We start from the raw sequence: 25,993 nt of genomic DNA on the forward strand, positions 1-25,993 counted from the left end.
CTGTTAGGTTTGAGGCCTATTAATAGGTAAAACATACAGATTTATTGACTTGGCTCAACTCAACTCTGCTGGAAGTTCACGTCCGTTATCAATCGGATTCTCTTGAATAGACCAAGAGAATAAAAACGGTTGACAAGCGCGCGTCATCTTATCAAAGGCTTACCGGTACGCACGGAGACAGCGGGTACACAACATATTGTCTCACTTCGTCTCTATCATCTTACTTTCACAACACTCGTTTATTCTATTCAATTTATCATTCTCTTGAGATGCAAATATTTTCCCTCTGACATAAATACTATGCCATCGTGATTGGCTCGTCCGAGGCTCAAGAATGTACATTCCCAGCCTTCCCGCCCGGGAGCTGCTGGCTGCTCGAAGCGCCGGTATGTCTGGCACTACCGCCGCGGGCGTCGGGGTGAGTATATCTTGTTTGTTACGCTGTGTGTCTATTGAATTTATCTAATCTGTTTTGTATGGTGAATAGGTCGCTATCGCTGTCGGCGCTTCGGTTTTGGCTCTAATATTCATCTTCGTCATGGTCCGCCGGCTGCGTATACGAGAAGCTGAGCCCAGGCTTCTGCCAGGGAGGTACATGAAGAACTTGTGGTGGAAATGGACACCACGATCACGAGGTACGGATTCACTCACTGGTTTCGATTACAATCAAAGCTAATGATCGAGTAGGAGGATTCAACCGCAATAGACAAATGACAACAACCCTCACCACGACAGACCTCTCTCCCGCCGCAGGCCTCGTCTCAAACAACAATGACCATACAACCTCCAACCCACCCCAGCGCGGCCAGTCAATTCGCTCCATAATTACCTTACCATCCTACAGTCGCCTCCCCAAAGAAGAAGAACAGGTCATCGCGCGCGAAGGCGAGCGTGAAGGAATGGACATGGTCGTCGAATTCTCCGAAACAAACGAAGAAGAAGAGAACCGTCGCGAAACAGAGATGGAATCCTTATACCAAATCCGATTGCGACGCCGTGAAGAACTCGCCGAACGAGATGAGAGACGTCGATTACGTAGGGAGGCTCGTGTGGCGGGTGATACGGCTCGTTTGCAGCAATTGAGTAGGGATAGTATTGCAGCGAGGGAAGCGAATGCGAATAGGCCAACTGCGAGTGCGATGCTGGCGGAGCATCAGGCGAGAGGTCGGCATCGGAGGATCTCGTCGGTGACGTATGCCGATATTGGACATGTCCGGCACGACGGGTCACGAATTCGTGCCAATTCGAATGATTCGGATCAGCGTCCGTTACTTGATACTACGCGTCAGTCGACACAGTCAATTCTTACTATGCATAGCCAGGCTCGTTCCTCTGTGTCTGGGATAAGTACACTGAGTGCCAGTGTCCACTCTGGGGACGACGATACCCCACCAAGTGAGTCAGCTGTCGAGGACGGGGATATTAGCACCGCACATATCCCGCCGCCGAGCTATGATTATGATGACTGGGGAGAGGCTCCAGCGTATGAGAGTCCTATTGCCAGCACCAGGGGAGAGGTAGAACATGCGTTGTTGTCGCAGACGCTTCCTCAGATTCGTATCGATACTGCCAGCCCTGCGAATAGTACGCTTGTTTCCCCGGCAGCAGCTGCAGCTCCTAGCTCTCATCAGCCTGGTTCTGACCTGCCAGAAGATCAGTCTCATGCAGCCAACGAAACCGCTCGATCGAGCTCTTAATCGATTGGGACGTTTATCAAAGCATGAGCAATTGAGATAATTGATAACGAGCTTGAATCGAAGCAGCTGGCGACTGAAACGACAAAACATGACGAATTTTACGACGACTCATCTAGAGCATCTGAAGCATGTCCAGATATGTAAATCTTTGAATCCTATGCATGGCGTTTTGTGTACATATGACCGGGTGGATACGGTGATATTATGTTTGGCGATGCAACATCCTTTTATTCTACTTGTAATGAGCAAACCCTCTGAGTGTTTATACTGTTTTCTTTTTATTTCATAGTTTCGTGATATCAGCACTGGTTATGTTCGGTAAAGGCGTGCTTGAATCTTATTTTATGATTGCAAGATTGAATGAGATTAGAGTAGGTCGCTAGTTAGATGAAACTATTATTGTCATTTATTCGAAATCCCGTACCAGATTCTGCATCCTGTCCTGTCCTAGGTCCAACCTTACTCTCCAGGTTGTCAAGATTCTCTATGTTCAGCTCAGCAGAGTATCGCTTCTTCCCATGACTCAGTCTCATTTCCATATCATCAGTTTCTCGCAGTAGCCGAAACAGAAATATTACCCTGATCAGTCTTAAATCGTTGCCGTTTCGTAATTTGGGTGCAAATCGAGACCAACTGGCGGCTCTTGCACTGCAAATTCAGAGCCCCCGAGAGTTTAAACTTCTGTGTAGGAGTGTAGTATAAAGTTTACCTAGTTATGCACAATAATCCTTTGCTGCACTGCCATTTTAGTTCCCTAGAGGACATGGGCGAACCCTGAGGGTGTGATAGTTGGGTAAAGCACCGCTTACCCTACATTTTTAATCCCTTATCATTTAGGAAGCCAACACACTAACTGATTCAAGTTAACTAACTTAGTTAACTATGTGCGAGAAGTTTATGTAATAACTCAACTAACTAGTTAACTAGTTAGTTAACTTATAGATCGTCCGGATGTTACAATAGTCCATAACTTACTCCGATAGTAATCCTCCTTTTACTTGGTCATCCAACTCGGTGGGCCTCTCCCAATGACAGCGGAAGCTTCGGTCCATCCCGGCCCTATCATGGGTCCTGTGGCTCCTGTCCGCCGTACATACAACGGTACAGTAAGTTACGTCAAAGAGACTCCTCACTTCATTCACAATACAACATGCAAAGCTCAGCCTTTGGTTAGAAATATAGGACATTAGTTTAAAATCAATATGCGAAGACCAACTTTCTACTAACCATGCATAAGAACCAAGAACACGGTTAAAATCAACAATGACATCTAGCATCAAGTAGCTGTACCGTATCTGAATACGAGAACTTTCAATACATATAATATTTCCTAAAGAAGTAATTTTCGAGATGTACGACTTTTCTCTTCTATCGACGAGTGTATGGGATCAAGAGACTAAATTAGTCCAGTCTTGTTTATTACTGAATTGGAACAGTCTCGCGGGTAGTTTTTTTGATTGCTGTGAGTCTTCGAAGGCGGATATCTAGTTATGATGTTACCAAGCAAACATTTTGCATAGAACCTCTTAATCAGAACAGAGTAAAAAAGAGACAAATATTACTATAAGCATTTTTAAACCATTTGAACCGTTCCTCATCGCACTGCCCTCCCTCTTCACCTTTTGTCTGAGGACAAACGGCTTTGCAGCAGCGATAACAGCATTCCAGCCCCTTTTTTGCAGGAACACAATTAAATAGATGATAAAAAGCATATACAGCATGGTGCAAACCACAGAATAGTGAAAAGAAAAACTTCGGTTCCACCAGCAAGCCACAGCAGAATGGAGAAAACTGGCGTGAATTAGGGCTTGGGTAACGGTTAGGGTTAGGGTTGTTAATCTGTGAAACACTGTGCTTTCACTCTTCGGGAAGGACCCACCCGGGCCTTTGGATAAACAAAAGCCTTGCGCGGGTCGTCTTCCAACCTCGCCGGCTCTGCTTCGATGTTTATTTACACTCCCATCTGCCACATCCTAGTTGTTAGCAACTTCAATTGATTCCCTCCAAAGCCTTTCTGCTTTGCAGCAGCTTTTGATTTCTCATACCCTCATACTTTCATCCAATTTTAGACACAGCGCGCAAGCATTCTCTGGTCACTCATTCCATAGCCGCCGCCGAATCCAACGCGTCTTTCGACACGATAGCGAGCAATCTAACCAACACAACACACAACACAACAACCATAAGACTTGCTTGTACTTATGGACTAACCCCTCAAATAAACAGCAATCTGTGTGACTCGTCTCAAACATGACGCGTCCATACGCAATGCGACACACCGAGAATACACAAGCCTCTGTTGGCGAATCCACCATGTCTGACTTCGACCCAGAGCACGAAGCTCTAGTTTCCACACGACAACTCGACCATAGCCAGGAGCTACCAAATCTTCCAGCATCCTTCCGAAGAGCAAGTACGGCAGGAAAAAGCCCTTCACGTCTCGATCCCGAGTACACCATCAATACATCTGCGATCAACCGTGCATTTCCCGAATTCTCTGACGTGGAAACTTCCCCTGACGACGAAACCGAAGATGACTTCTCGATTGAGATTGGGCGAGGCGTGAAGAGCTCCAGCCGCAATAGACGCGACGATTCTCGCAACTCGATGATGAGCATTGAAAACAGCGTGCGCTCAGCATCGCCAGCTATCAAACTCGATTATCCTGTCACAAGTACGCCTCCCAAATCGGCAATGAGGAGCGCTTCAAAGCGTGCGGTTTCCGGAGATGCTCTTCGTAAGGACGCTCAGATAAGACGCGCAAGCCAGATGCAAAAGGAAAACATCGACCCCCAGCCGCAACTCAACCGCTCCAAGAATCAGTCTCGCCCTGCTGAAACTCGCCATACATTAGCTGATATGCATGTAAGGGCACGAGAAACATACGATGGATCATATATTAGCGATGAGAGACCTCGGAATGTCCCCGTCAACACACGGACGACTCGTTTTGGAAATGTTTCGGCTCAAGTCGCAGCCGCAATGGAGTCGGCGTCGCGCAACACGCAGCCTGGTGACTCCCGCCGCGGCAAACATGATCCTGCCCCAAACCCTACATTTACTCTAGACACCTTTACCAACGGCTCAATTCTGCTTCCCGATTTGCCAAATATTTCTGAGCTAGTATCGGGTGTTTATGAAGATGGGACCCCAGTTTTCACCCGTCAGACTAGACCCCGTACAACACGCTTTGTCTCTCCTCCCGCCGAAGGCATGGAAACGTCCCAGCCTCGAGGTCATCTTCCCTTGAAAAATGTGCCAATCCCAGAGGATGAGAAGGCTCTCTTCATTTCACTAAAGCTTCTACAAGACAAGGTTGCGGACTTGGAACTGGCAAAAGCTGAGACAGAAAAGAAACTTGAAGACGCCCGTGAGGAGAACCATCTATTGAAGGTTGAAAAATCGCGTCGGCAAAAGGAACAGTACGACCGTCTGAAACTGTTTGGGGGCGAGGATGTCGAACAACCCAGAGGGAGTACTAAATTACTGCAAGACAAGAACAGTAAGCAATCAAACATGGAACACCAACGATCAAACCAGAAAGCTAACACGCCTCGTAGAACTTGAAGCGATGAATTTGGCTTTACAGAACAGACTTGATATTGCTGATCGAAAAGTTCAAGTTCATGAATCAGCATTGAAGTCCTTGGCTCAAGAGCGGGATTCTGCTGTCACACAGTTAGGGGTGGCTTATTTGAACACACAAGAAACAAAGCGAGAGGGTGAAGCTCTGAAGAAGGAGAATGCGGAACTCAGAGCCCAGGTCAACAAGCTTACAGTGCTAACTCGGGAACTGCTCGGAAACGAAACTGACACACGCCAGTCGCTTCCCAAGAACCAGCTAGAAACAGAGAATGTCACCGCAAGTACCGATCAAAACGAAGGCAACACGCAAAAGACATCTGGATCAACACGTGTTCGGCGCCAATCCAAAGGAAAAGCCGTGCGTACGGACGATTCTACGCGGGATGAAGACTTGTTTTCTCTCAACCTATCAAGGCCTACTACAGCAAACTTGGAGTCCGTTACAAAATCGGCAATACCCTACAGGTCTGGAGAGGCCGAAAACAGCACGAAGGTGCCCAATACTGGAAAGCAACGCATCAAACGTGTCATCGTTGAGGAGGCCGACACTACTGAAAACTTTACTGAGGACCTTCGCGAAGAAACAAAGACTCAAATCGGCGCTGGGCAGGACTTCACTTTGTTAAGCTTCATTGATGATCGTGAAATTGCCAAACTTCGCAGACGGCTCGAGATGGAAAGGGCTACACGCAAGCAAAACCGATCGCTAGCTGCAAGAGAGCAGCCTGCAGTTACCTCTGCTCCAGCCAAATGTGTGGCTTCTGATCCTCCACGCAAGTCGTCGTTGAAAGAACCAAAGGAACTTGCCGTACGGCCATCCTCTGCCCTTGGTGACGCTAACGCGATTGAAAGAACCGTTCAAGATGATCGTGAAGAGGGACCTGCTAGCCGTCGTAGACGCCACTCTGATCACTCAGTCCCGAGTCAAAGTCGACGAAAGAAACCGATCCCGGAGTTGACGTCCGCTTTCATCCTACCAGACATCACACTTCGCTATGCTGAAACTGCGCGAGAGCCTATTCGTCTCTCGGAGTCTGCTCAAAAAGTTCTCGATAGTGTTGCCGGTCATGATGGCAGAAACTGTACAATTTGCAAGCGTCTCTTGCCTGAAGGAGTGACTCACAATCATGATGATGCCCACATTACCGTACCCAAGCCAATCCCAGTCTCCGAGCGTATGCCTGAGCCATCTGTCTACAATGAAGAACCAACTCTTCGTCCATCTCGTCCTCCTGCAGAAGCGCTAGCTACTGTTCTCAAGAGTCTCGAGGACGAACTCGCTCATCTTAAAATGCAGTTGGCAATAGCGCAACAGTCTTTTTCAAAGCATGACGCATCTCTCGGCAAGCGACAGAGAAAGTCCCTAAGCAACAAAATCGAAAAGCTACTCAAAGAAATTGACACTAAAGCAGATCAAATCTATGCATTGTATGACGTTGTCGAGGGACAAAAGCAAGACGGTCATGAAATGACCGAGAAGGAAATGGAAGTTACTCTGCAGTCTATTGGGATCGATGTTCAGAGCGCAGCTATGCTTGCCAACCTAACAGGCGCCACTGATCAGTCACTCCGCCAAAAAGCTGCACGTAATGCTGAGGATTCTGATGACGATTACGATGAAGAATTGCCATGGGAGGGATGCGAGAGCACTGCTGAGATGACAGGTCGTCATACTTGACGCTCAAATTTGTAATCAACTTGTCGGGCTTATCCATTGCTTTCACAACGTCGAGCCATACAGGTTCTTTAGTTCGATACTACGTTCAGGTTTCAGACTGACCTCTTATACGAGAGGTGTATGTCCCTGTTCTTAGTTGCCTATATCAAGGGCCTCGTTTCGGGCTCGAAAGACATTACTTCGCGTCATCCCTTACATCTTTACATCTTCAATCTGGATTATCCCATCTTCGTGTTGACTGACTTCGGTGTATGTCCATGAAGGATATTTTCCAAATTAAAGCGGCGAGCGACGAGAAAGATGTCTTCATCTCAGAACCGGCTGTTCTTGACATCCATTTCCACTTTCTTTTTCGTGTCTTTGGGGGGGGTTGTTAGTTTGCATGATATTGCATGTTGTCAGCTGGTTTTCTTAGTCCTGTATTTTCTCTGGCGTTTGAGTACTTTCTACCTACATGCTGTCGGAGTTTATTGGGATTTTCCTTTGCTAGTATGTTATGTTTATGTTTTTCAACTGTTTTGTCTATTCAGGTTCGTGTTACTTCATGGTCTCCAGGAGTTTTGTATCGATAGGTTGCTCAAATGATAATCATTCCAATCAGAACAGCATATAATAGTGTAACTGAATGTTTTGTCATTCTCTAAAAGTTCGGTAGACCTAGAGTCCTGAGGCATGACCCTCCAAATTTATATAAGACTTTCAAATTCATCGGCAATCCCAAAAACAACCAAATCCCAAAACGCAGAGATAAGAAAAGAAGAACACCGTCGCTATGCGTCCCGTCTCATATTACATAACCAATTCTCGCACCAAAGGGGGTCGAAAGTATTCAAAAAACATCATCAGAAGCGCGAACCGTAGCAGCTTGCTGTGCAGCCCCTCTCGTGGCAACAGCAGCTTTCGAGGTCACGCCACCAAAATCATCCCTTTTTGGAACCTCCTCATCAACAAAGACAGCCAGGCCAGCAAAGGCTTCGAAGAGTGATCGCGAATAATACTCTTTAACATCGAACCCTCCTGCTGCAAACGTCGCATTGTTACGAGCCTGTTCAAGCCATTGAGCCGGATAATGGTCTTGCAATACATAGTAATCCCGCTTGTCTGCTTGGATACCACCAAAGGGGTCGTAGGGTTTCTCGGGCTCTGGTATAGAGACTTTCTTGAGACCTTTGATAAGGCTCGGTTCTGCGTCCGAATCTGTAGTAGCAGATACAACTCGAGCCCCTTTGGTCTTTTCGCCGCGCAGAGCAGCTTGTTTCTGTCGTAATCTCTCCTCTTCACTTCGGCGCGCGGATGATTTCTTGAGTAAGATCTTTTGACCTTCTCGTGCAATACTAGCTGCGTCGCCGGGCCGGCCTGATGCGAGTCGAGAAAGCACCTCTTCACGGCCGGCGGCGAGTTCGCGCTGTTCTCGTTCGTATTCTTCTCGTGCTGCTAGGCGGCGTAGACGAGCTTGTTCTTGTTCAAAGGATTGCTGCTCCAGAAAGGAGGAGGCTTCTTGCGATGCGCGGGCCTTGTTGGCGCGGATGGAGTCAAGGTTTGAGGCTTCGTATTTGCGAAGGTCAGCTTCAGTTTTTGCGACGTCGATGCCGGAGACGAGGTTCATGATCATGGTTTCGCGTTGTTCAAGGAAGTTGTCCCAGTCTAGTTTGCTGTCGAATTCATCTTCGCGGCGATTCAAACTAAGCCAGATAAGCGTCTGTCAATAGCATAACTTGTATGTGTAAAACTCACATTGCCATAACTCTCTTTCGTATATCCACCTCCCTTTCCACGCCGATATCTTCAAAGGTCTGTGTTCGAAATCGATTCTTTCGCAAGGTCTTCTTACAACCGACCACCGGACACGAGTTCGGACCTGACGAGAATATCCGGTCCACACAAGATTCGCACATTTTGTGGTAGCATTCTGGGTTTATAAGGAATCGCATGTCTGGGTTGAGGTATCTTGAGGATTTGCAGATGGGACACACCTCTAATCACGTCCATGTCAGCTTCTTATATGTGGAGCATACGGATGAATCTAAATACTCACCATCCTCGTCCCGACGAGATGGACTAGCAGTCAAGTCAGCCATACTAGCTGACTGAAGTGATCGTAATATGAAGAAGATATTGTAGTGGTGCAAGTGACGTTGAGTTGGCTTATGCTCTTAACAGAAGCTCGGACTGCCCGCGGAGCTTTAGTGGGGATGGCCAATCAAAAGCCGCCGGCCAATTTTTTTACATTTGCCTCCATACTACGTAAACCATCCATCTCCCAGCCCTCTTTCCTTTTCACATCACATAGCACTCTAGTATCTCATCGCACTTGGCTTCCTTTTCTCAAGTAGCAGACAAAATGGCCGTCCGACACGCCAGTTTAGACGAATTAGAGCGCCGCCGACTCGAGCTTGAAGGAAACATTCAAATCCTCCGCAAATCCCTCTACGACTGGCGGCTCCGTGAAGCTGAGTATGACGGACTCAAGGATGAAATAAAGAACCTACAGCATGACTGCACGAGCGCCGAAATCCTCCAAGTTGGTCTTGAATATGAGGGAACTGTTGTTGACGAGAAGGAAGTCAGGGATATTATTGGCGAAAAACAAAACATCATGCGATCCAGAGATCAGGTCGTTTCGCAGATCACTCGACGACTAGACTATGTCAAGCAAAATGTTGCTTCGTTAGAGAAACGACTATCAGCTGCCGAGGCAGAGCTGGATAGGTTATTTTCTGTCGAACGCCCTGGTCCCAACGCCGCAACGGAGGAGTACGCCGTGACTGAGATATTCGAAGAACTAGATGAGAATGGAGAGGTTATTTCTAGCAAGGTCTCGAATCCCGCTGATCGCGCCCCTGAGATTATGGATATGCTCAAGAAAGCCGGCGTAGAGGTTCCGCAAGGACAGGAGCCTGAAAAGAAAAAAGATGACAAAGCGAATGCAAAGGAAGATGGCGACGCACAGATTTTTGATCAAGTTGCGCATACACCTCCACAGAATACGAGCAATGCGGATATTACGGCCAACCAGGAACAATCTAAGCCAGCCTCTACTGAAATGGTCGTTCCTGCTGTTGCGGACTCCATCACCGATGGTTTCGATGATTCAGACTCCGAGCCGCCTGTCTTGGAGGTGAACGAATCTCCCGAAGACGCAAAACTCCGCCGTGAGATGCTTGAATACAGTTTCCACGAAGTAGGAAAGGTTGTCGCTGAGCTCGAAATGGACGAAGAAGGCAGCGACATATCTATTGATGAAGACTATGAATATGATGACGATGATGACTACGAAGAGGACGAAGACGACGAGTACGGACGTACAACGACAAAAGTTTTGACGGATGAATATCATCAACAGATGAAGGAGTTGGAAGAGAGGCTCAAGGCTGGAGGGTTTATCAACTTGGGTCCTGCTGGGAACGTTGAGGCGGAAGCGAAGGAAACAGCAGAAGCGGCATCACGCGGAGGTGTTTTGAAAGTAACGGCTATTAAAAGAGATGCAAACAACGACACAACTCCTGAGGAGACTAACAAGCCTAAAAAGAGAGTTGCTTTTGCCGAAGAATTGGATATTGCGCCAGAGTCGAAACGACCGGCCGCTCCAGCAGCAAAGGTTGAGCGAAAGATTGATGCTGTCAAATCGGAGGTCGCCCCTCTTTCAGAGTCCATTGTTGAGCGCTCTGCATCGAAACCAAGCACAGCTAGTAGTAAAGATACTACAGACACGGGCTTTACAAAGAAGACCTCGAGATTCAAATCTGCCAGGAAAGATGGCACCCCAACACCAGGCGATTCGACCACAGCTGGTATCAGCCCCGATCCCCAAGCGTCGATTCTTAAAAAATCAGATCAGCCACCCGCCCCTTCATCTATTTCTCTCTTCCCTGCCAAACCCGAAGGACCAAAACCATTCTCTCAGCCCATCATTGCTGGCGATGTATTTGCTTCTGCTTCAGCTATCAAATCTTCAATGAACCGCGAAGCCCAACCACCCGAAGGCAAAATCACCGCCGAAACACTCGTCGAGCGACCCGTCAGCGAAAAAACAAGCGTCCTGCCACCAGACCCAGACGAAATAGACGAAGAGATCCACCGCAAAGAAGTAGCTACTGAATTCTATCGTCGGAGGAACCTCAAGATTCAGCAAAGTGGTGGCTTCTTGAAGGATGACGATGAGGACGATGAAGCGGCTCAGCTATATGAGTTGGATGAGAATGATCAGCCCAAGAGGAAGGTTAGTAAGTTTAAGGCTGCACGGTTGCGGTCTTGACCTTGAAGAAGATATCTATCAATTCGAATGAATAATCGTCATTGTTTGTTCACTTATTCCTCTTTTTGATTTGTAGATTATATCTCAAAGGAACGTTGAAATGAGAGGCAGTTTGTCTCTCATTGAACTACTGTGACATGACTCTCCCTCATCATTGTTTATCTACAGGGTAGGTAGCAGTGGTAGGGAATCCCACGACATGATCACTGATACAGGTTCCGATATTGATTTATTCTACAAATAAACGAAGGCTCTCTGACTGCATTATAACAATTCCTCCTAGCTTTATGTACCTCGGTAGATAAAGAGGAGGATTCCGTGAAGATGTGGTTTCGTTTCACCTTCTACATTATATATAGATAGAGACTACTAGTAGTAGTATAGTTTGCTTTCAACTTTCGCGGGCAGTAGGCATATTTGCGTATGATATCACCTGTATGATGGTCACTGACCCCGTTGCATGTGTACATCCGAACTGCTTGTCTGTCTTAGGTGGTCACTAGATACGTACATGGCTTTTTAAAGTCGTCAATTCGTAATAATACTATACAAAGCATACATCCTTGCCATCATGCACGCATAGTCATCATTGTACGCTACGGGGCAAGCAACTAGATCAGGCATAAAACGCCCTAGAACTACCCCAAACACAAATACTATCCGTCCTTGCACTTAACGCCATCAATCCAAGATGAACAGCCAATGAAATCAACTGTGTCCTTGGACCCTGTATCGGCAGGAACAACACAGAAAGTATGAATAGAGGGTAAAATACCCATGGATTCACGGCTAGTGGCATGCAAGTCTGTAAGATTAGAATCTGCTTCGCGATAAATAGCGTCACTCGTGCGTTTGGGATGGGGATTTGAATGCCCATGGAAGGTATGGGTATGAGATATAGATATGTACTGCTCCAGAATGTTTCTGGTGGTGGAGGGAGTAATCTGTGTGGTAGTAGGGGTGCTTGGTTTGGTGGAGTTGATGAAAGATCATGGCTGTGATGGTGGGGTATGGGATGGGTAGATCGTCGTTGGGGATCAATATGTTCGACATTATCGTCTATACGCTGTGGAGGTATGGATGGTGTACTTAGGAATCTAGGACGAAGTATCACATCCTGGTCCTGTCTGCTAGGCGACCGGCGATGACTACCTGAGTCAGTCTCGACTGCTTTACTCTTCATGTTCGAGGTAACACTTCGCGTTTCGTACCTGACCGGTGATCGAACAGATAGAGAACCGGTTGATCGTGGCACACTTTTTACTGGAGAGCGAGATTGCCGAGGACTATTAGGGGCTGGAGATTCAACAGGCTGTATGCGTTGATGGCTGAACTCGGGTCCAGCGGAGCTTGCACGGCCAAAACGGCGGCTCTCGTTGCCCGTAACGCCTGCCTGGATACTGACCAGGACTTCATCAGCAGTAGGCCTGAAAGTAGGGTCTATAGCTAGTAGTCGTTGTAGGATGGTGTAAAGCTTGTCCGGTAAATCCGGACGAAGCCTCTTGAGCGAGTCATCGAATCCTTTCCAGCCACTGATCTCAGCTCGAAGCTCGTCAATATCTTCTTTCTCCTCCATCAGGTCTGCACTGCGATATGGGAGTTGTGCAAAACAGAGGAAGTGAAGGATCATTCCGAGGGAAAAAACGTCCGATTTGAAGGTAAAGTTCACAAATGGACCATCGGGATAAAATTGCCTTCGCAGGACTTCAGGGGCACAGTATGATATTGTTCCGGTTGTACCTGTTGATTTTCGCACCGCATTCTCATACTGTACTTCACCGAAGTCACTAACAAGAACGTGTAATTCCTGGCCCGAATCATGTAACAGACAGTTACTCGGTTTGAGGTCGCGGTGAATGAAGCCATTGGCATGTAAGAAACGTATGCCCGAAGTAATATCCTTGAAGAAAGAGTATATTTCTTCGAAATGCAGTTTCCTAGGTCCCGAAAAGTCAGGTGTCTCAGCCTGACCTTTAGACCTGCGACGAATGCGCTCCTTCAATTGCTGCGTAGTCGTGGAAGTCGACAGGGACCCAACCACATATTTGTGCAGGTCACCGGCATTGCAATACTGTTGCAAAATAAATGCGCAAGGCACACTCGGACCAAAAACACTGATTTTGTAATCCTCCAACCATACATGTCGATACGACACTAAATTCTGGTGCGACAGATGCTGCAACAGCTGCACCTCAATCAAAACTTTTTCCAGCCATTCATGATCGTCACCCACGGGTACACGTTTACAAGCAAAGTGACCCAGCGAAACACCATCAAGCATATGTTTTACCAAAAGTACAACACCCTTCCCGCCTCGACCCAACTCGGCTTCTTCTACAAAGAATTTTTTGAAATATCCCTGGCTAAATGCTGTCGACGATATACCCTGCGGAGACGATGAGGTGGGTTGTACGTATGGCGAAGAAGATCTAACCGAACCATCTGTCAAGGCCGGTTGCGCGAGTCGTAGACGTGGCGATAATGGTGGAGGTGTAGACGCTTCGGAGTTGGGGATGCTATCGTGAAGAAGACGGAAGTATTCCGGCGTCACGAAATTGGGCTGCTCAGGGCCACCGCTGCGTCCTCGGCGTGCATCCGGTTCATTGTCTCGACCACGCATGGGACGATGGCAGTAAGGGCAGTCTGGGAGGTCGAGATCGAGGTCTCCGCCGTTGCTGGAGTTCGCATGGCGGAGTACTAGTTGTTGAGAGTCGTGGTCAAGCACGACTACCGAATCATTGTGGCGTCTATAAGGTATAGTTAATGGCTATACAATCTCATTGCCATATAAATAAATATGGTAGACTTCTAGGAATGGCGACTAACAATACGACATGTCGATTCGAAGAATATGGAACAATGGACATGGACCGCGGTGCGTCATCAGCCATGTTCAACTGACTTGAAAACTTGCGCTGTTATATATAGCACTTGCCTCTCAAAAGAGAAAAAGATGTTGAATCGAAAATGAACATTGTCAGCGAGTTCAAAATCAATGGCATTGACCTTGCTCATACATGAGCTCAGATAGAGCCTAGCTAGTTGTTTTCGAAGTAGTGGCGATGAAGAATGAAGGGGGGTTCCACGAACCGTCGCCTTCGAGACATTGAGTTGCCGCAGCCCCACTTGAGTTACCACAAAATTTACGATCGGAAGGACAAACAAGAACTTGTACTACTCATATGGACTATTATGATACGGAAAGAATATTTTATCAAGGAAGTGTGCATCAACCGATGCAATGGTATTGATTGTCTGATGTGTTATCGACAGTATCACGGAGTATGTGAAACAATGAGGCGATATCCCGGGTTTGATGGGAAGCAGCAAGCTTGCCTCTGAGAAAAGCCAACACAGACATATACATCTTACAGCTTCAGGGGTAGCTGTTAAGCTTGCGCAGTATCTGCCCAGCTGCACATACGTGTTTCGACGGTGGATATGCCGGTGGCGGAAGATGCAGCCAAGCGGAGCTGGTTTTTTGTAAACAGCGAAGCAGGTAACTTCAACGCATTATTGCGTGTCAAGCTGCACTGCATGGGCTGGAGATCTTCGGCATCTTCAAGATTGATTCAAGAAAGTAAACTAGATAGTTTCACTTCAATCTTTTGCAGATGCATCACCATCCTTGTCTTCGTCTTCATCTTCGTCATCATCATCATCGGAGACATGGATACCTCCGTCAGACTCATCGTCATCGTCGAACTCTTCGAATTCATTTGAGTCATCTTCCTCGTCTTCAGACTTCGCATCATCATTTGCTTCGGAGTCAGCCGCGGGAGTGTCTCTCTTGCGCTTTTTGGACATTTCTCCAAGACGACCTTCTCGTCCTTCAATCTTTTCATCCTCATTTCCTTCAGTATACGGGGGCGGTGTGAACCAAGGGATCTTTCCTCGAAGGAAATCATTAATCACCATCTTAGCAACGCCATCCAAATCAGGTTCACCACCTCGTAACAATCTACCACCCTTTCGAGCAAGGATACTAAGGAACTCTATGGCGTCACCATCAAAGTCCTTGATTTCGTAGGTCCGCTCGATATGGCGCGGCAATACCTTCTTCAGAACACCAGGAATATATTGTTCAGGATTGTGAACGTTCTCAACTCGGACAACACCTCGAAGCAGAATGTCCTCCTCGCTGTCATTCTGATTCGGAGGCACAACTCCAGGACAATCAATGAGATAAATTCTCTTCATCAGTGTGATATATTGCCAGACTTTGGTCTCTCCAGGAATAGGTGCAACGGTGCAGACCTTCTTGTTTCGAAGAGTGTTGATAATAGAGGACTTTCCAGTGTTGGGATACCCGATAAAGCCAACAGAAATCTGCTTGCGATCAGAGTGAAGAGCTGAAAATTGACGCAGAAGCTGAATAAGGGATCCCTTGCCGAAGGAGTTGTTGATAGATGCATGGAAAGCGAGAGTGGGATAATCTTTGGACAGGTGGCGTACCCAAGCGGCCTGACACGAATGTTAGCTCATGTCCATTGAAACCACACAAAACAGATATTAAAGAAGAAAAGGCAATGTGTGAAATGTTACTAAGAGCTCTGATACAGAAGGTACCTTCGAATGACGGTATTCAGAGCTCAACTCAAAAACAAAGCACTGCTCATCCTTTACGATAAGCCTTCAAAACGAAAACCGATCAACTCTAAACTCAGAAAGAGATAGAGCGGCGGATGAGTATCAATCTACCAAAGCTGTAACAGACAAAACTCCCATTGAGCGGCAAGAAAATGCACAGGAAGAAGCCTTGACTTAGCAATGGCACCGGCGTAGCCGGATAGAGTGACGAAGGGATAGTTTGTAATAGGAGGAAAAAGTTAGGGAAAACTTACAGCAACCTTGGTCGGAACCAAATCACACTTGTTCAAAACAAAGATAAGATGTTTGTGTGGTGCCTCTTCACGAATGTATTTTTCAATACTTCTGCACCTCGTTCCATTGGGGTCGCGCGCATCTAGAACATGAATGACAACATCCGACGAGTCAATGACTTTGTAAAGCTCGTTCCAGATACGTTTGCTTTGACCCTTGGAGAAGACGTGTTCACGAGCAACTCCCAGAACACCGGTATCTTCAGCGTCGTCTTCACCAGATCTCCCACTCAACAATTTAGCTTGGTCTAGTTTTTCCAAGTACGAATCGTGCATTTTGACAGACTCTCCAGCGAGATCTTCCAGCGAGCCAACATCAAGCTTGACACGTTTCCGCTGAGCTTTGGGCCCAAAGGTATCACCAAAAGGTGAGGTCTCAATTGTCATCTTTGCACGATGTTGTTTGAGACCGTTGAGTTCCTGACCGTCTCTGATCAAACTCATAGGCAATTTATTTGTTTTCAAAAGAACCTGGTACGGATCTGCGGCTCGTTCGGCAACGGCTTCTCGGAAAGAAGTCAAGGCTTCTTGAGAAATGACTCTGGTATTGCCAAACCACTTGCGGTTTGGCTCTATCCGGGCATTGGGTAATTCTGTAGACTGGTACGAAGCAGCCTTGACGATATTTCCCTGGGCATCGTGTTTGGCCTTGCCATCTTTGAACATGTTCAGATGGCGGACTTTCTTCGCATCGCTAAAGACAAAAGATAATTAGATAATGCTCGACCTGAGAATAGGTGCTTGTGTACTCACCGATAGAAGTTTTCGCCTTTTGTTCTGACATTGGCCATGCCATCGCCCGTCTTCCCCTGGCGCTCCCTACGGGAAGCTTCTTTCTTTCCTGTACCCATTACGATAAAATAAAACTTCTCTTCGTGAGAATAGAAGAAGAAGGTGAAAATCGGCACAGAGTGTCTGGCGAGGAAAGAGTAAAGGTTTTTGTAGAGAGAAGGCGGGTAAGAAAAAAAAAAGTAAGAGCGACCGGGGCTAGTGGTGCACGGACCAATCACTGAAAATTGTCATCCAGCGGACAACTCTACCGACACGCCCAACCACAACCCAGTGCTGCGTCGAGCAGAGCATCCTCGACCCATTGTCATTCATTTTTTTTTATCGGATCATCTTAATTACCAGACCAATCTCTTTTTCTGGTTTGATACAATGTCGCTCTCCAGAAGCTATCGGACTGCCACGAGGCAAGTTCGCAGCTTCTCCGTCTCTACGAAACTGCGTATCGGCCCCGAATCTCCCAATTACATCGAGGTTCCTCAGACATTACAACCCGATCTGCCTTCAAAGCCTCGAGTAAAGGGTACTCTACCTGTTCCGCGTGAAATCTTCCCAGCCCGTCGCCCCGACAAGCCTACACCTGCCTACATCTCTGCCGTGACACCGGAACCGAGCAAGGTGAAGACAATCAAGAAGAATGATCCCAATGCAGAAACTATCGCATGGAAGCAGAGAATGGCAGAGAACCGACGACAAAATCTTAGGGAAGGTTTGCTTGAGTTGTATGAGAGAAAACAGACTACGGTTGCAGCCATGACGCGGCGCAGTGCGGCCAAGCAGGCTCGCCGAGAGCGTGTGTTGAGACAGCCGGAGAGAGACGATGAGCGTTTGACGAATCCCTCCGTTGTCCGGAGTCTGAGGGATCAACCTTCTAGCCTACCGGACCCCGACCGAGAGATCCGCATTGCCCAGTCAAGCGAGCGAGTGTTGGAAAAGCAGCTTCAGAAATCTGCCGAACGCCACAACAACCTTCACACCTTGTACATGAATGCCCGCGACTTCATCGTTACGGAGGAGCAGCTCATGAAGGAGATTGAGGACAAGTTCCGTGAAGATGGCGGCGATGAATGGCGATCGGACACCGGTATGGGAACCAATGTATGGGCCAAGGGAGCACCGCCAACTATCCAGAGTATCGTCAACACCCAGATGAAGGAGGATGGTGGAAGATGGCGAATTGAGCAGGAGAGAATGAGCAAGGTGGTTGAGGAGATGACCGGAGGAAAGATGTAGTTTGCGTAAAGCTACATTGCATATTGTATTATATTAGTATAACGTCAGGTCTAGTTTTGTACATTAAACTGCTGTGTTGTGTGTCGACTAGTTTTCTGTGGAAGTCTCTCTACTCTGTAGGTTCGTAGAATGCCAGCATGAATCGACTCCTGAATTCTCATGATTCAGACCCCGGCACGATGGAATAGGCAGGTATCTGCTCTCTCTAGCCGCCGCTCAAGCCTCACTGCCGCAGTCTGTGCACCCCATTAATGATCTTGCGTCTCAGACAACAAGCATTCTTGTTTGGCCCTTGATCCACTCTTTTAGGCATCTTTATTCTCTCGTCTTTAAATCGTTTCTCTTGTCTTAATTATTGATATTTATTATCCTCCGTGCTTCTTGGCCAGAAATCACCACAACTTGTTGTGATTTTAGCAGCTGTGTCAGTCTGCAGATCCGCCTAGTGCAGATCCGCGCCGTCTCTCGTTTCATAAATTCATACAATCGTCACGCGACATGGATCAACTTCCTTCAAAACTCCCCTTTTCGAAGAAACGTCTTGGGGCTCGAGTTATTATTTCGTATGTTTCTGTCAATAGGTCTCGTCCTAGAAAGAACATTTCTGCTAACCTCGCGGGTCCGGACTCAGATATATTTTCGACTATGTTTTCATCATGTAAGCCATTTCCTCATGATATAACTATACCTAGGTAGCTATGGCGAACAGGTGCTAAGTTAATCTATACTCAACAGTGGCTTTGCAGCTGGATTCTGGGTGCTGGATCAAATCGAGCCATATCACCAACATTTCAGCCTCGAAAACAAGAGCCTCCAATATCCATTCGCCGTCAAAGAGCGGATCACCATACAAGAAGCTTTACTTATCTCAATCGCATCGCCTCTAGTGGTCATAATCCTCTATACATTAGTGATTGATGGCCTCTTCTCCCATCACAAATCATCTTCACCCGATGGATCCGGACGCAGAAAATTAACAGGTCCATACAGACTGAAAGATCGTCTGTGGGAACTCAACTGCGGCATTTTGGGTCTGTTTCTGTCTCAAGGGCTGGCCTTTGTGACTACACAGATCCTCAAGAATGCATGCGGGAAACCGCGCCCGGACCTTATTGATCGTTGTCAGCCGGCGCCGGGCAGTCATGATCTGCCGGTTTTTGGGCTTTCGAATTCGACCATTTGCACGGGTGATCCGGTGCTTATCAAGGATGGGTTTCGGTCATGGCCTTCGGGGCATAGTAGCTGTAACATACCCTTTGTTTCTTGTTTTGAAAATCATTATGTACTAATTGGTGACTGGCAGCCTCCTTTGCCGGCTTATTCTATCTCTCCCTTTACTTAGGCGGCAAAATGCACATCATGGACAATCGCGGCGAAGTCTGGAAAACGATTATCGTCATGGTCCCTATCCTCGCCGCTACATTGATTGCCGTGACTCGAATCATGGATGCTCGGCACCATCCCTTTGACGTTATCACTGGCTCCTTATTGGGAGTCTTTACCGCATGGGCTTCATATCGGCAGTATTTCCCATCTCTCTCGGAACCATGGAAGAAAGGCAGAGCGTACCCGATTCGGAGTTGGGTATTCATCATCGTCGAGCGAGGATGTCAGCGAGGCCTTTGAGATGAATACCCCGAGAGAGAGAGGACGGCTCAACGTAAGCACGGCGACGACATCGCGCCAGCCCTACGATACAACCTATTATTCGCCGGCGCGATCAGCGAGTCCAGGAAATATTGAGACTGGTGTGGAAGCACGACATCTTGCAGGAGAGGTTTAAAATTTGCATATTTGATGGATTGGATAAATTGGTAGCATTTGATAGCTTTGTAACATTGGCATAAATAAAGTGACATTTGAATCAATCCTTCTCATCTTTGTCAATGAAGGCAAAAAGAGCATGCAAAATAGACGCAGCTGATTGGTCCATCCAGCAGAGTAGATAAATCTGTGATTGGCTGTTTGTTGTCAGAGTCCAGATGTTTGTCAAGGCTGTCTGACATCTTCAATCAAAAGAAAAGAAATAAATTAAAAAATTATAACTAAATAAGAGTCATCACCAATCATTTACTGAGCTGATCAATCAGCTACAAGCTGACGTGCATGGCTGGGTTCTGCGTACTACAACTAATCTGAATCCCCCGCCATCGGATTATTTGTATAGCTTCCCTTTTCCCAGCCTCCCGCCAACAACGAAAACCTTCCGACCGTTCCATCTTTTTTTTATTATTAAATACGGATGCACGATCTCGTCATTTCTTGCATTTTTTTTCCTTCTGGAAACTATTTCATACATGAACTGCTGATCTGATCTTGAGAATCTGACATTCTGATAAAAGAGTAATTGTTGACAGGCGGGGCCTTGAGTCTTATCGGACCGTTGTCACTGGTTACTCGCTGCCATTACTCTTTTGGGCGGCACTTTTGAATATCTGATCGCATCGCATCGCAGCAACACCCAAAGGGTCTGTTTATTGAAAAAAAAGAAGTCAAGATGATTGCAGAGGTACTCTTCATCTTCTGGCGCCTGACGGAAATCGTCTTTTTGATTCCGATCATTGGCATGCTGGTACGTCTGCCACTTACAAATATAGTCAAACCAAACTAACGAATATACAAGGCATACTTTGTCAATGGCTTCATCAACGCAAACCAACTCACCCCAGCCTACATCCTCGTCCTCTTCATTGTCAGCACAATCGCCGTCTTCTGGTGCATCGACACCATCCTCCGTTTCGGCAGCACGCGCCGCTCAGCCATCTTCGTTGCGTTTCTCGATATGTGTTTCTTCGGTGCCCTAATCGCTGGAGTCTATCAGCTGCGCTTCATCGCCGGTGCTTCCTGCACAAGCTGGAGCAATAGTACTTCCTCCGTCTCACTCGGTCCATTCGGATCAATTGTGTATACAGGCGAGACACCAAACTTTAACAAGACTTGTTCCATGCTCAAGGCTTCCTTTGCCATGGGCATTATGGAGGTGGTGTTTTTCACTATCACTGCGTTCTTTGCGCTGTTGATTCATAGGCATCATCATGATACGGTGGTGAAGGAGACGGTGGTTCGGCGTCGCAGTCATAGCAGTCGTCGGGGCCATCATCGCAGTCGCAGTGGCTCATCTAGTCGACGACACTATGTGGTATGATCAATATGACTTGAATGAAAAGAATGAAACAGAAATGGGAAAAAAAGACGAAAATGAAATAACGAGGGAAAGGGAGGGAAATCGTCGTGCTGGACTTGATTTTGTCTGTCTGTATTTTATTGTATGCTTCTTGATGATGCCTGATGATTCTCCTGTGAATATTGAATGCCCTGTATTTAGACGAACCAACGAATGACTAATGACATTTCAACTGCCTCTTGATGCATTGAACGATGTAACAAGTTCTGTGTATAGACGAACGGCGACATCCACCATCGAGCTTCCAGTGGAGAGTCGGACATGTTCAGCGAACAAAGCGGCGACTTGCGATAAGGCTATTCAAATGCCGACACCCAGAATAACCAGACTGAAATCTGTTAGATTGTTGATTATCCCTTAAAAGAAAATGATTTCAGACCGCTGAGGAGGAATCACGATAGTTGACAGAAATACTGTGTGGAGTGTCTCAATGATAGCTCCTGCCTCTTCCCCATCGGCCACCTCCGCTGTTCACGTAAGACGAACCAGACTTTGATTAGTTATGTTAGTTAACTATTCAGGATGTCTTCACCATCTCTCCCCAAAATAACATCTTGCAAGAACATTTGATTCATTTCTGATGCTTTCATATTCCCAATAGTTGTGTCTCCTCATGCGATCACTTGTCGTATATCCGTCCATCAATGACGCTTATCACGACAACGCCCTGGTCCCGAAGGAGCTGCATCTTTATGTCGCCACTCGTCTTTAGATGAAACTATTCAACCATTATTGACTACACCATGGCGAATCAAGCCTTGGTTATTCCGCAGGAGTTTTATCCTGAGACTATAGATGAAATACGGGATCGTGAATATCCCACGTTAAGAGGTTGTACTCCCTCCACCCATTTCACCTTTATTATACTTATCCGATAATTTAGATGTGACCTATCTCGACCATGCTGGCACAACCCTATACGCCAAATCTCTCATCGAGAAATACTCTCAAGACCTGACCAGCAATCTATTTGGAAATCCGCATTCGGCCTCTGCATCTTCCCAGATTACTTCTAATCGTATCGAAGATATCAGATTGAAAGCCCTGCGCTTCTTCAACGCAGATCCAGATGTATACGATTTGGTATTTGTACCTAATGCCACAGCTGGGATCAAGCTAGTGGCGGAGTCGCTACGGGACTTCCGTTCCTCGTCATTTGGTGATCGCCAGCGCGGTTTCTGGTACGGTTATCATGTTGATTCGCATACCAGTCTGGTCGGAGTAAGGACATTGGCCGATTTCGGTAACCGCTGCTTTTCGACAGACAATGAAGTCCGTCAATGGGTTGATAGCCTTAATACCAATGACGATAGTACAAGACTATTTGCGTATCCTGCACAGTCGAATATGAATGGTCAACGCTTTCCTCTGAACTGGTGCAATCAGATCCGAACAGCAGGAAAGCAAAACACATTTACTCTTCTAGACGCCGCAAGTCTGGTCTCCACATCACCTCTAGATCTTAGTGATCCTCAAGTTTGTCCCGACTTTGTCGTTCTCAGCTTCTACAAAATCTTTGGCTTCCCGGATTTGGGTGCATTGATTGTCCGAAAGGAGTCGGGACACATTTTCAACCATCGACAGTACTTCGGAGGCGGAACTGTGGAGATGGTTACTGTTGGCAATGAATGGTATGCTAGGAAACAATCATCAATCCATGATCAGCTCGAAGATGGTACTCTTCCATTCCACAATATTATCGCACTTGAGTCGGCGTTTCAGGTACACGAACGCTTGTATGGATCAATAGCCAATATTTCAAACCATACGGCTTTCTTAGTGAAGCAACTATTCGATCGACTTTCGTCAATCAAACATGCAAATGGAAAACCTGTTTGTCATTTCTACCTGTCTTCAGGCTGTTCATACGAAGATCGAAGCTCCCAAGGTCCAATCATTGCGTTGAATTTGCTCGACAGTAATGGTGACTGGGTTGGCAAATCTGAAATTGAGAAACTGGCTTCTGTCAAGTCTATACATATACGATCTGGCACGCTCTGCAACCCCGGCGGCACGGCGAGTTTGCTAGGGCTGAGCAACGAGGAAATGGAAGCAAATTACAAGGCTGGCCAGAGGTGTGGAGACGAGAATGATATAATGCAAGGCAAGCCAACTGGTGCATTGCGGTTGAGTCTTGGGCCGATGACAAGTTCAAGGGACATTGATCGATTTGTGTGGTTTATCACGGAGTTTTATGCAGAAGAATCGCCTCTACCTGCACTTTCGGATGTGCAACTTCTGGGTACAGCAGAAGCGGATAGGTACTATGTGGAAAGTCTATGCGTGTACCCCATCAAGAGTTGTTCGGGGTTTGCAATACCGCCAGGAGTGGTATGGAAAGTGCGTCCTGAAGGGCTTGCATGGGATCGCGAATGGTGTATCGTGCATCAAGGCACGGGTACTGCCCTGAGTCAGAAGCGATATCCGCACATGGCATTAATAAAGCCTATATTGGATTTCGAAAAGGGTCTCCTTTGTATCACTGGTGACTCTGCTACCGGTAGACGCCAACTGGATATTCCACTTAGCAGAGATGACCCACGTCTTGTCACAACCGAGATGACGAGAAGCTGTCAGAATTCTGCTTCTGTCCGAAAACCGTCCCTGATCTGTGGTGATCGAGTTGTCATTCAAGTCTATACATCTTCAGAGGTCTCTGCCTTCTTTTCTGATTTGCTCGGTGTTCCTTGCACATTGGCTCGGTTTCCGCCAAAGAGCTATGAGCGCCACTCCAAGAGTCCTTATCGACAGCATCCTCACCATTCTCCCAAAAGCCGAAATGAGATGCCAGGTTCATTCCCACTCGAAACTAGCCATGTAAACGGAAACAACAGTAGCCCTCGAAGAAAAGCGAGCGGCACATCAAACCCGATCCTCCTTTCGAATGAAAGTCCTATCCTACTGATTTCACGATCGTCCGTGAACAGATTGAATGAACAAATCAAGGAGAATTCGACGACAACTACCATTTCTCCTCTCAGCAGTACCAACCCCAACACAAAAACAGTAGCAGCAAACGTCTTTCGCGCGAATATAGTCGTTGCCGAGAATCTTCCTTCTCATTCTCATCCTCAACACTCATCACTTCCTATATCATCAACATCATCGCCTTTTGAACAACCTTACATTGAAGATACATGGTCGTCAATAACCATTGGCCAGAAACAATTACGGTTTGATGTCCTTGGGGCTTGTTCCCGCTGCCAGATGGTATGCGTGGACCAAATGACGGCCGAAAAACGGGAGGAACCATTGTCAACGTTGGCGAAGACTAGACGGGTAGGTGGGAAGGTAATCTTTGGAAGACATCTGGGCCTATCCGCGTCGAACGATGACCTTGAGTATGATCAGGATGAGGGTGAGGATGAGGCCGAGGAAATATCGGAAAGAACGGTTATGGTTGGGGATGCGGTTGTGCCGTCTTACTATGAACAAGGATAGCAGCTGAATTTTCCAGTTATACAGAATATAATACAATATGAAGAAGAATCTAGTCAAAACACATAGTTCCCTTGTCTTCCTCTCAAGAGAATTCGCCAAATATGATGCAAATAAATGAGTAAGCGAGGAGCCATCAGATATATCAACCCGATCGTTTAGGCCACTTCTTCCATCCTCGTCCGTGACCTCTCTGTAAAGAAAAATAAAATTAGAATCTCCAACGATAACGATTTCGGTATGAAAAGACCAAAAAGGGGGACTAACCTGCTTCCACTGCCGAATCAACTCCGGCATCTCCATCATAGCCTTCTTCCTCTCCTCCAACCTCGTCTCCATCGTCCTCTCCCACTTGTGACCCTTGACCTTCTGTCCAATACCCGTACCCTTAATCGCGAGGCCTCGTTCCGCGAGCCTCGTCTCCTTGAAAACTGTCGATTTCCGACTCGTAGGTAGTAGTTGTTCTACACCGTACTTCTTGGCCATTTTGATGAGATCCGCTTGTTGTCTCAGCCCATACTTGGGGGAACGCCATTTTTTCCCATTGGGGGATGGTTGAGGGAGGAATGGGTTTGGGTATTCCGAGTCGTTGTAGAGAATGGCTTTAGAGGCGGACCAGGCGGTGGGGTTACGTTTGTTGCCCTTTGCATCACGGTTGGGAGTGTATGGCGTGGGCAGGTCTTCAGGTGATAATGAGGAAAGATCTATTTCTTCTGATGATGTGTTTGGGTTATTGCTATTTGAGACAGCGTTGGCAGGGGCCGCGAGACGAGATGCGGGTGCCACGGCGGCTGAGTAGTGCTGTGGAGGATATTTGGCGAAGAAATTTCGTAGGCGTAGAGGGAGGAATGAAAGGTTGGAGTCTTGTGCTGGTGCTGTGGTTGCAGCGACTTGCTGGCTGAGGTTCTCTGTCGGGGTAGCCATTGTGGTCATGGTCCTCCTAGCCATGTTCCTGACCAGGCGCGCGGCCATTGTCGTGGCCATTGTGCCGTAATCTCTCTATGAAGTTATCAAGGTAGCCTGTCCAGTGAGAAAACAGAAATGGACGGCAATTGAGCGTGATGGAATTGTCAGAGTCGCGATATCCTACTTGCGGAGATACAAAATTAATTGCTTGATGAATTTGTTGCTCCGACACAGTCTTGGCGGTTGCCTCAGGCCATGATACATGGTTAGCGCTAAGCCCCTTTCAGTTTAGGTTGATGTGGCTGGTGCAGACTCGGAAAGAACGACTCTCGGTCTCTTTCCCGT

The 25,993-nt window shown here is 47.0% G+C and overlaps 11 protein-coding genes across 11 annotated transcripts; 7 read left to right on the forward strand and 4 right to left on the reverse strand.

The window, feature by feature from the left end:
• Positions 1-334: 334 nt before the first annotated feature.
• EYB26_008031 (uncharacterized protein) lies at positions 335-1,697 on the forward strand (the record flags this gene model as incomplete). Its single annotated transcript, XM_054267290.1, has 3 exons — positions 335-418; positions 488-635; positions 688-1,697. 3 exons carry the CDS (start codon positions 335-337, stop codon positions 1,695-1,697), a joined length of 1,242 nt encoding a protein of 413 aa, XP_054123265.1.
• Positions 1,698-3,965: 2,268 nt separating this feature from the next.
• Positions 3,966-6,960, forward strand: EYB26_008032 (uncharacterized protein; the record flags this gene model as incomplete). The annotated part of the gene is made up of 2 exons (XM_054267291.1): positions 3,966-5,199; positions 5,258-6,960. 2 exons carry the CDS (start codon positions 3,966-3,968, stop codon positions 6,958-6,960), a joined length of 2,937 nt encoding a protein of 978 aa, XP_054123266.1.
• Positions 6,961-7,789: 829 nt separating this feature from the next.
• EYB26_008033 (uncharacterized protein) lies at positions 7,790-9,038 on the reverse strand (the record flags this gene model as incomplete). Its single annotated transcript, XM_054267292.1, has 3 exons — positions 7,790-8,642; positions 8,695-8,935; positions 8,996-9,038. The coding sequence occupies 3 exons, from the start codon at positions 9,036-9,038 to the stop codon at positions 7,790-7,792; spliced, it is 1,137 nt and encodes a 378-aa protein (XP_054123267.1).
• Positions 9,039-9,301: 263 nt separating this feature from the next.
• Positions 9,302-11,215, forward strand: EYB26_008034 (uncharacterized protein; the record flags this gene model as incomplete). Its single annotated transcript, XM_054267293.1, has 1 exon — positions 9,302-11,215. One exon carries the CDS (start codon positions 9,302-9,304, stop codon positions 11,213-11,215), a length of 1,914 nt encoding a protein of 637 aa, XP_054123268.1.
• A 616-nt stretch (positions 11,216-11,831) lies between these two features.
• On the reverse strand, positions 11,832-14,106 carry EYB26_008035 (uncharacterized protein; the record flags this gene model as incomplete). The annotated part of the gene is made up of 3 exons (XM_054267294.1): positions 11,832-12,363; positions 12,427-13,962; positions 14,042-14,106. The coding sequence occupies 3 exons, from the start codon at positions 14,104-14,106 to the stop codon at positions 11,832-11,834; spliced, it is 2,133 nt and encodes a 710-aa protein (XP_054123269.1).
• A 709-nt stretch (positions 14,107-14,815) lies between these two features.
• EYB26_008036 (uncharacterized protein) lies at positions 14,816-16,949 on the reverse strand (the record flags this gene model as incomplete). Its single annotated transcript, XM_054267295.1, has 3 exons — positions 14,816-15,679; positions 16,060-16,792; positions 16,852-16,949. The coding sequence occupies 3 exons, from the start codon at positions 16,947-16,949 to the stop codon at positions 14,816-14,818; spliced, it is 1,695 nt and encodes a 564-aa protein (XP_054123270.1).
• A 310-nt stretch (positions 16,950-17,259) lies between these two features.
• Positions 17,260-18,120, forward strand: EYB26_008037 (uncharacterized protein; the record flags this gene model as incomplete). The annotated part of the gene is made up of 1 exon (XM_054267296.1): positions 17,260-18,120. The coding sequence occupies one exon, from the start codon at positions 17,260-17,262 to the stop codon at positions 18,118-18,120; it is 861 nt and encodes a 286-aa protein (XP_054123271.1).
• A 498-nt stretch (positions 18,121-18,618) lies between these two features.
• On the forward strand, positions 18,619-19,746 carry EYB26_008038 (uncharacterized protein; the record flags this gene model as incomplete). Its single annotated transcript, XM_054267297.1, has 4 exons — positions 18,619-18,683; positions 18,752-18,778; positions 18,856-19,364; positions 19,424-19,746. 4 exons carry the CDS (start codon positions 18,619-18,621, stop codon positions 19,744-19,746), a joined length of 924 nt encoding a protein of 307 aa, XP_054123272.1.
• An 871-nt stretch (positions 19,747-20,617) lies between these two features.
• Positions 20,618-21,265, forward strand: EYB26_008039 (uncharacterized protein; the record flags this gene model as incomplete). The annotated part of the gene is made up of 2 exons (XM_054267298.1): positions 20,618-20,692; positions 20,744-21,265. 2 exons carry the CDS (start codon positions 20,618-20,620, stop codon positions 21,263-21,265), a joined length of 597 nt encoding a protein of 198 aa, XP_054123273.1.
• Positions 21,266-22,047: 782 nt separating this feature from the next.
• Positions 22,048-24,745, forward strand: EYB26_008040 (uncharacterized protein; the record flags this gene model as incomplete). Its single annotated transcript, XM_054267299.1, has 2 exons — positions 22,048-22,135; positions 22,188-24,745. The coding sequence occupies 2 exons, from the start codon at positions 22,048-22,050 to the stop codon at positions 24,743-24,745; spliced, it is 2,646 nt and encodes an 881-aa protein (XP_054123274.1).
• Positions 24,746-24,887: 142 nt separating this feature from the next.
• Positions 24,888-25,726, reverse strand: EYB26_008041 (uncharacterized protein; the record flags this gene model as incomplete). The annotated part of the gene is made up of 2 exons (XM_054267300.1): positions 24,888-24,935; positions 25,010-25,726. The coding sequence occupies 2 exons, from the start codon at positions 25,724-25,726 to the stop codon at positions 24,888-24,890; spliced, it is 765 nt and encodes a 254-aa protein (XP_054123275.1).
• Between the last annotated feature and the right edge of the window lie 267 nt (positions 25,727-25,993).

The sequence above is a fragment of the Talaromyces marneffei genome, chromosome 6, assembly GCF_009556855.1.
Source record: "Talaromyces marneffei chromosome 6, complete sequence".
Taxonomy (NCBI): domain Eukaryota; kingdom Fungi; phylum Ascomycota; class Eurotiomycetes; order Eurotiales; family Trichocomaceae; genus Talaromyces; species Talaromyces marneffei.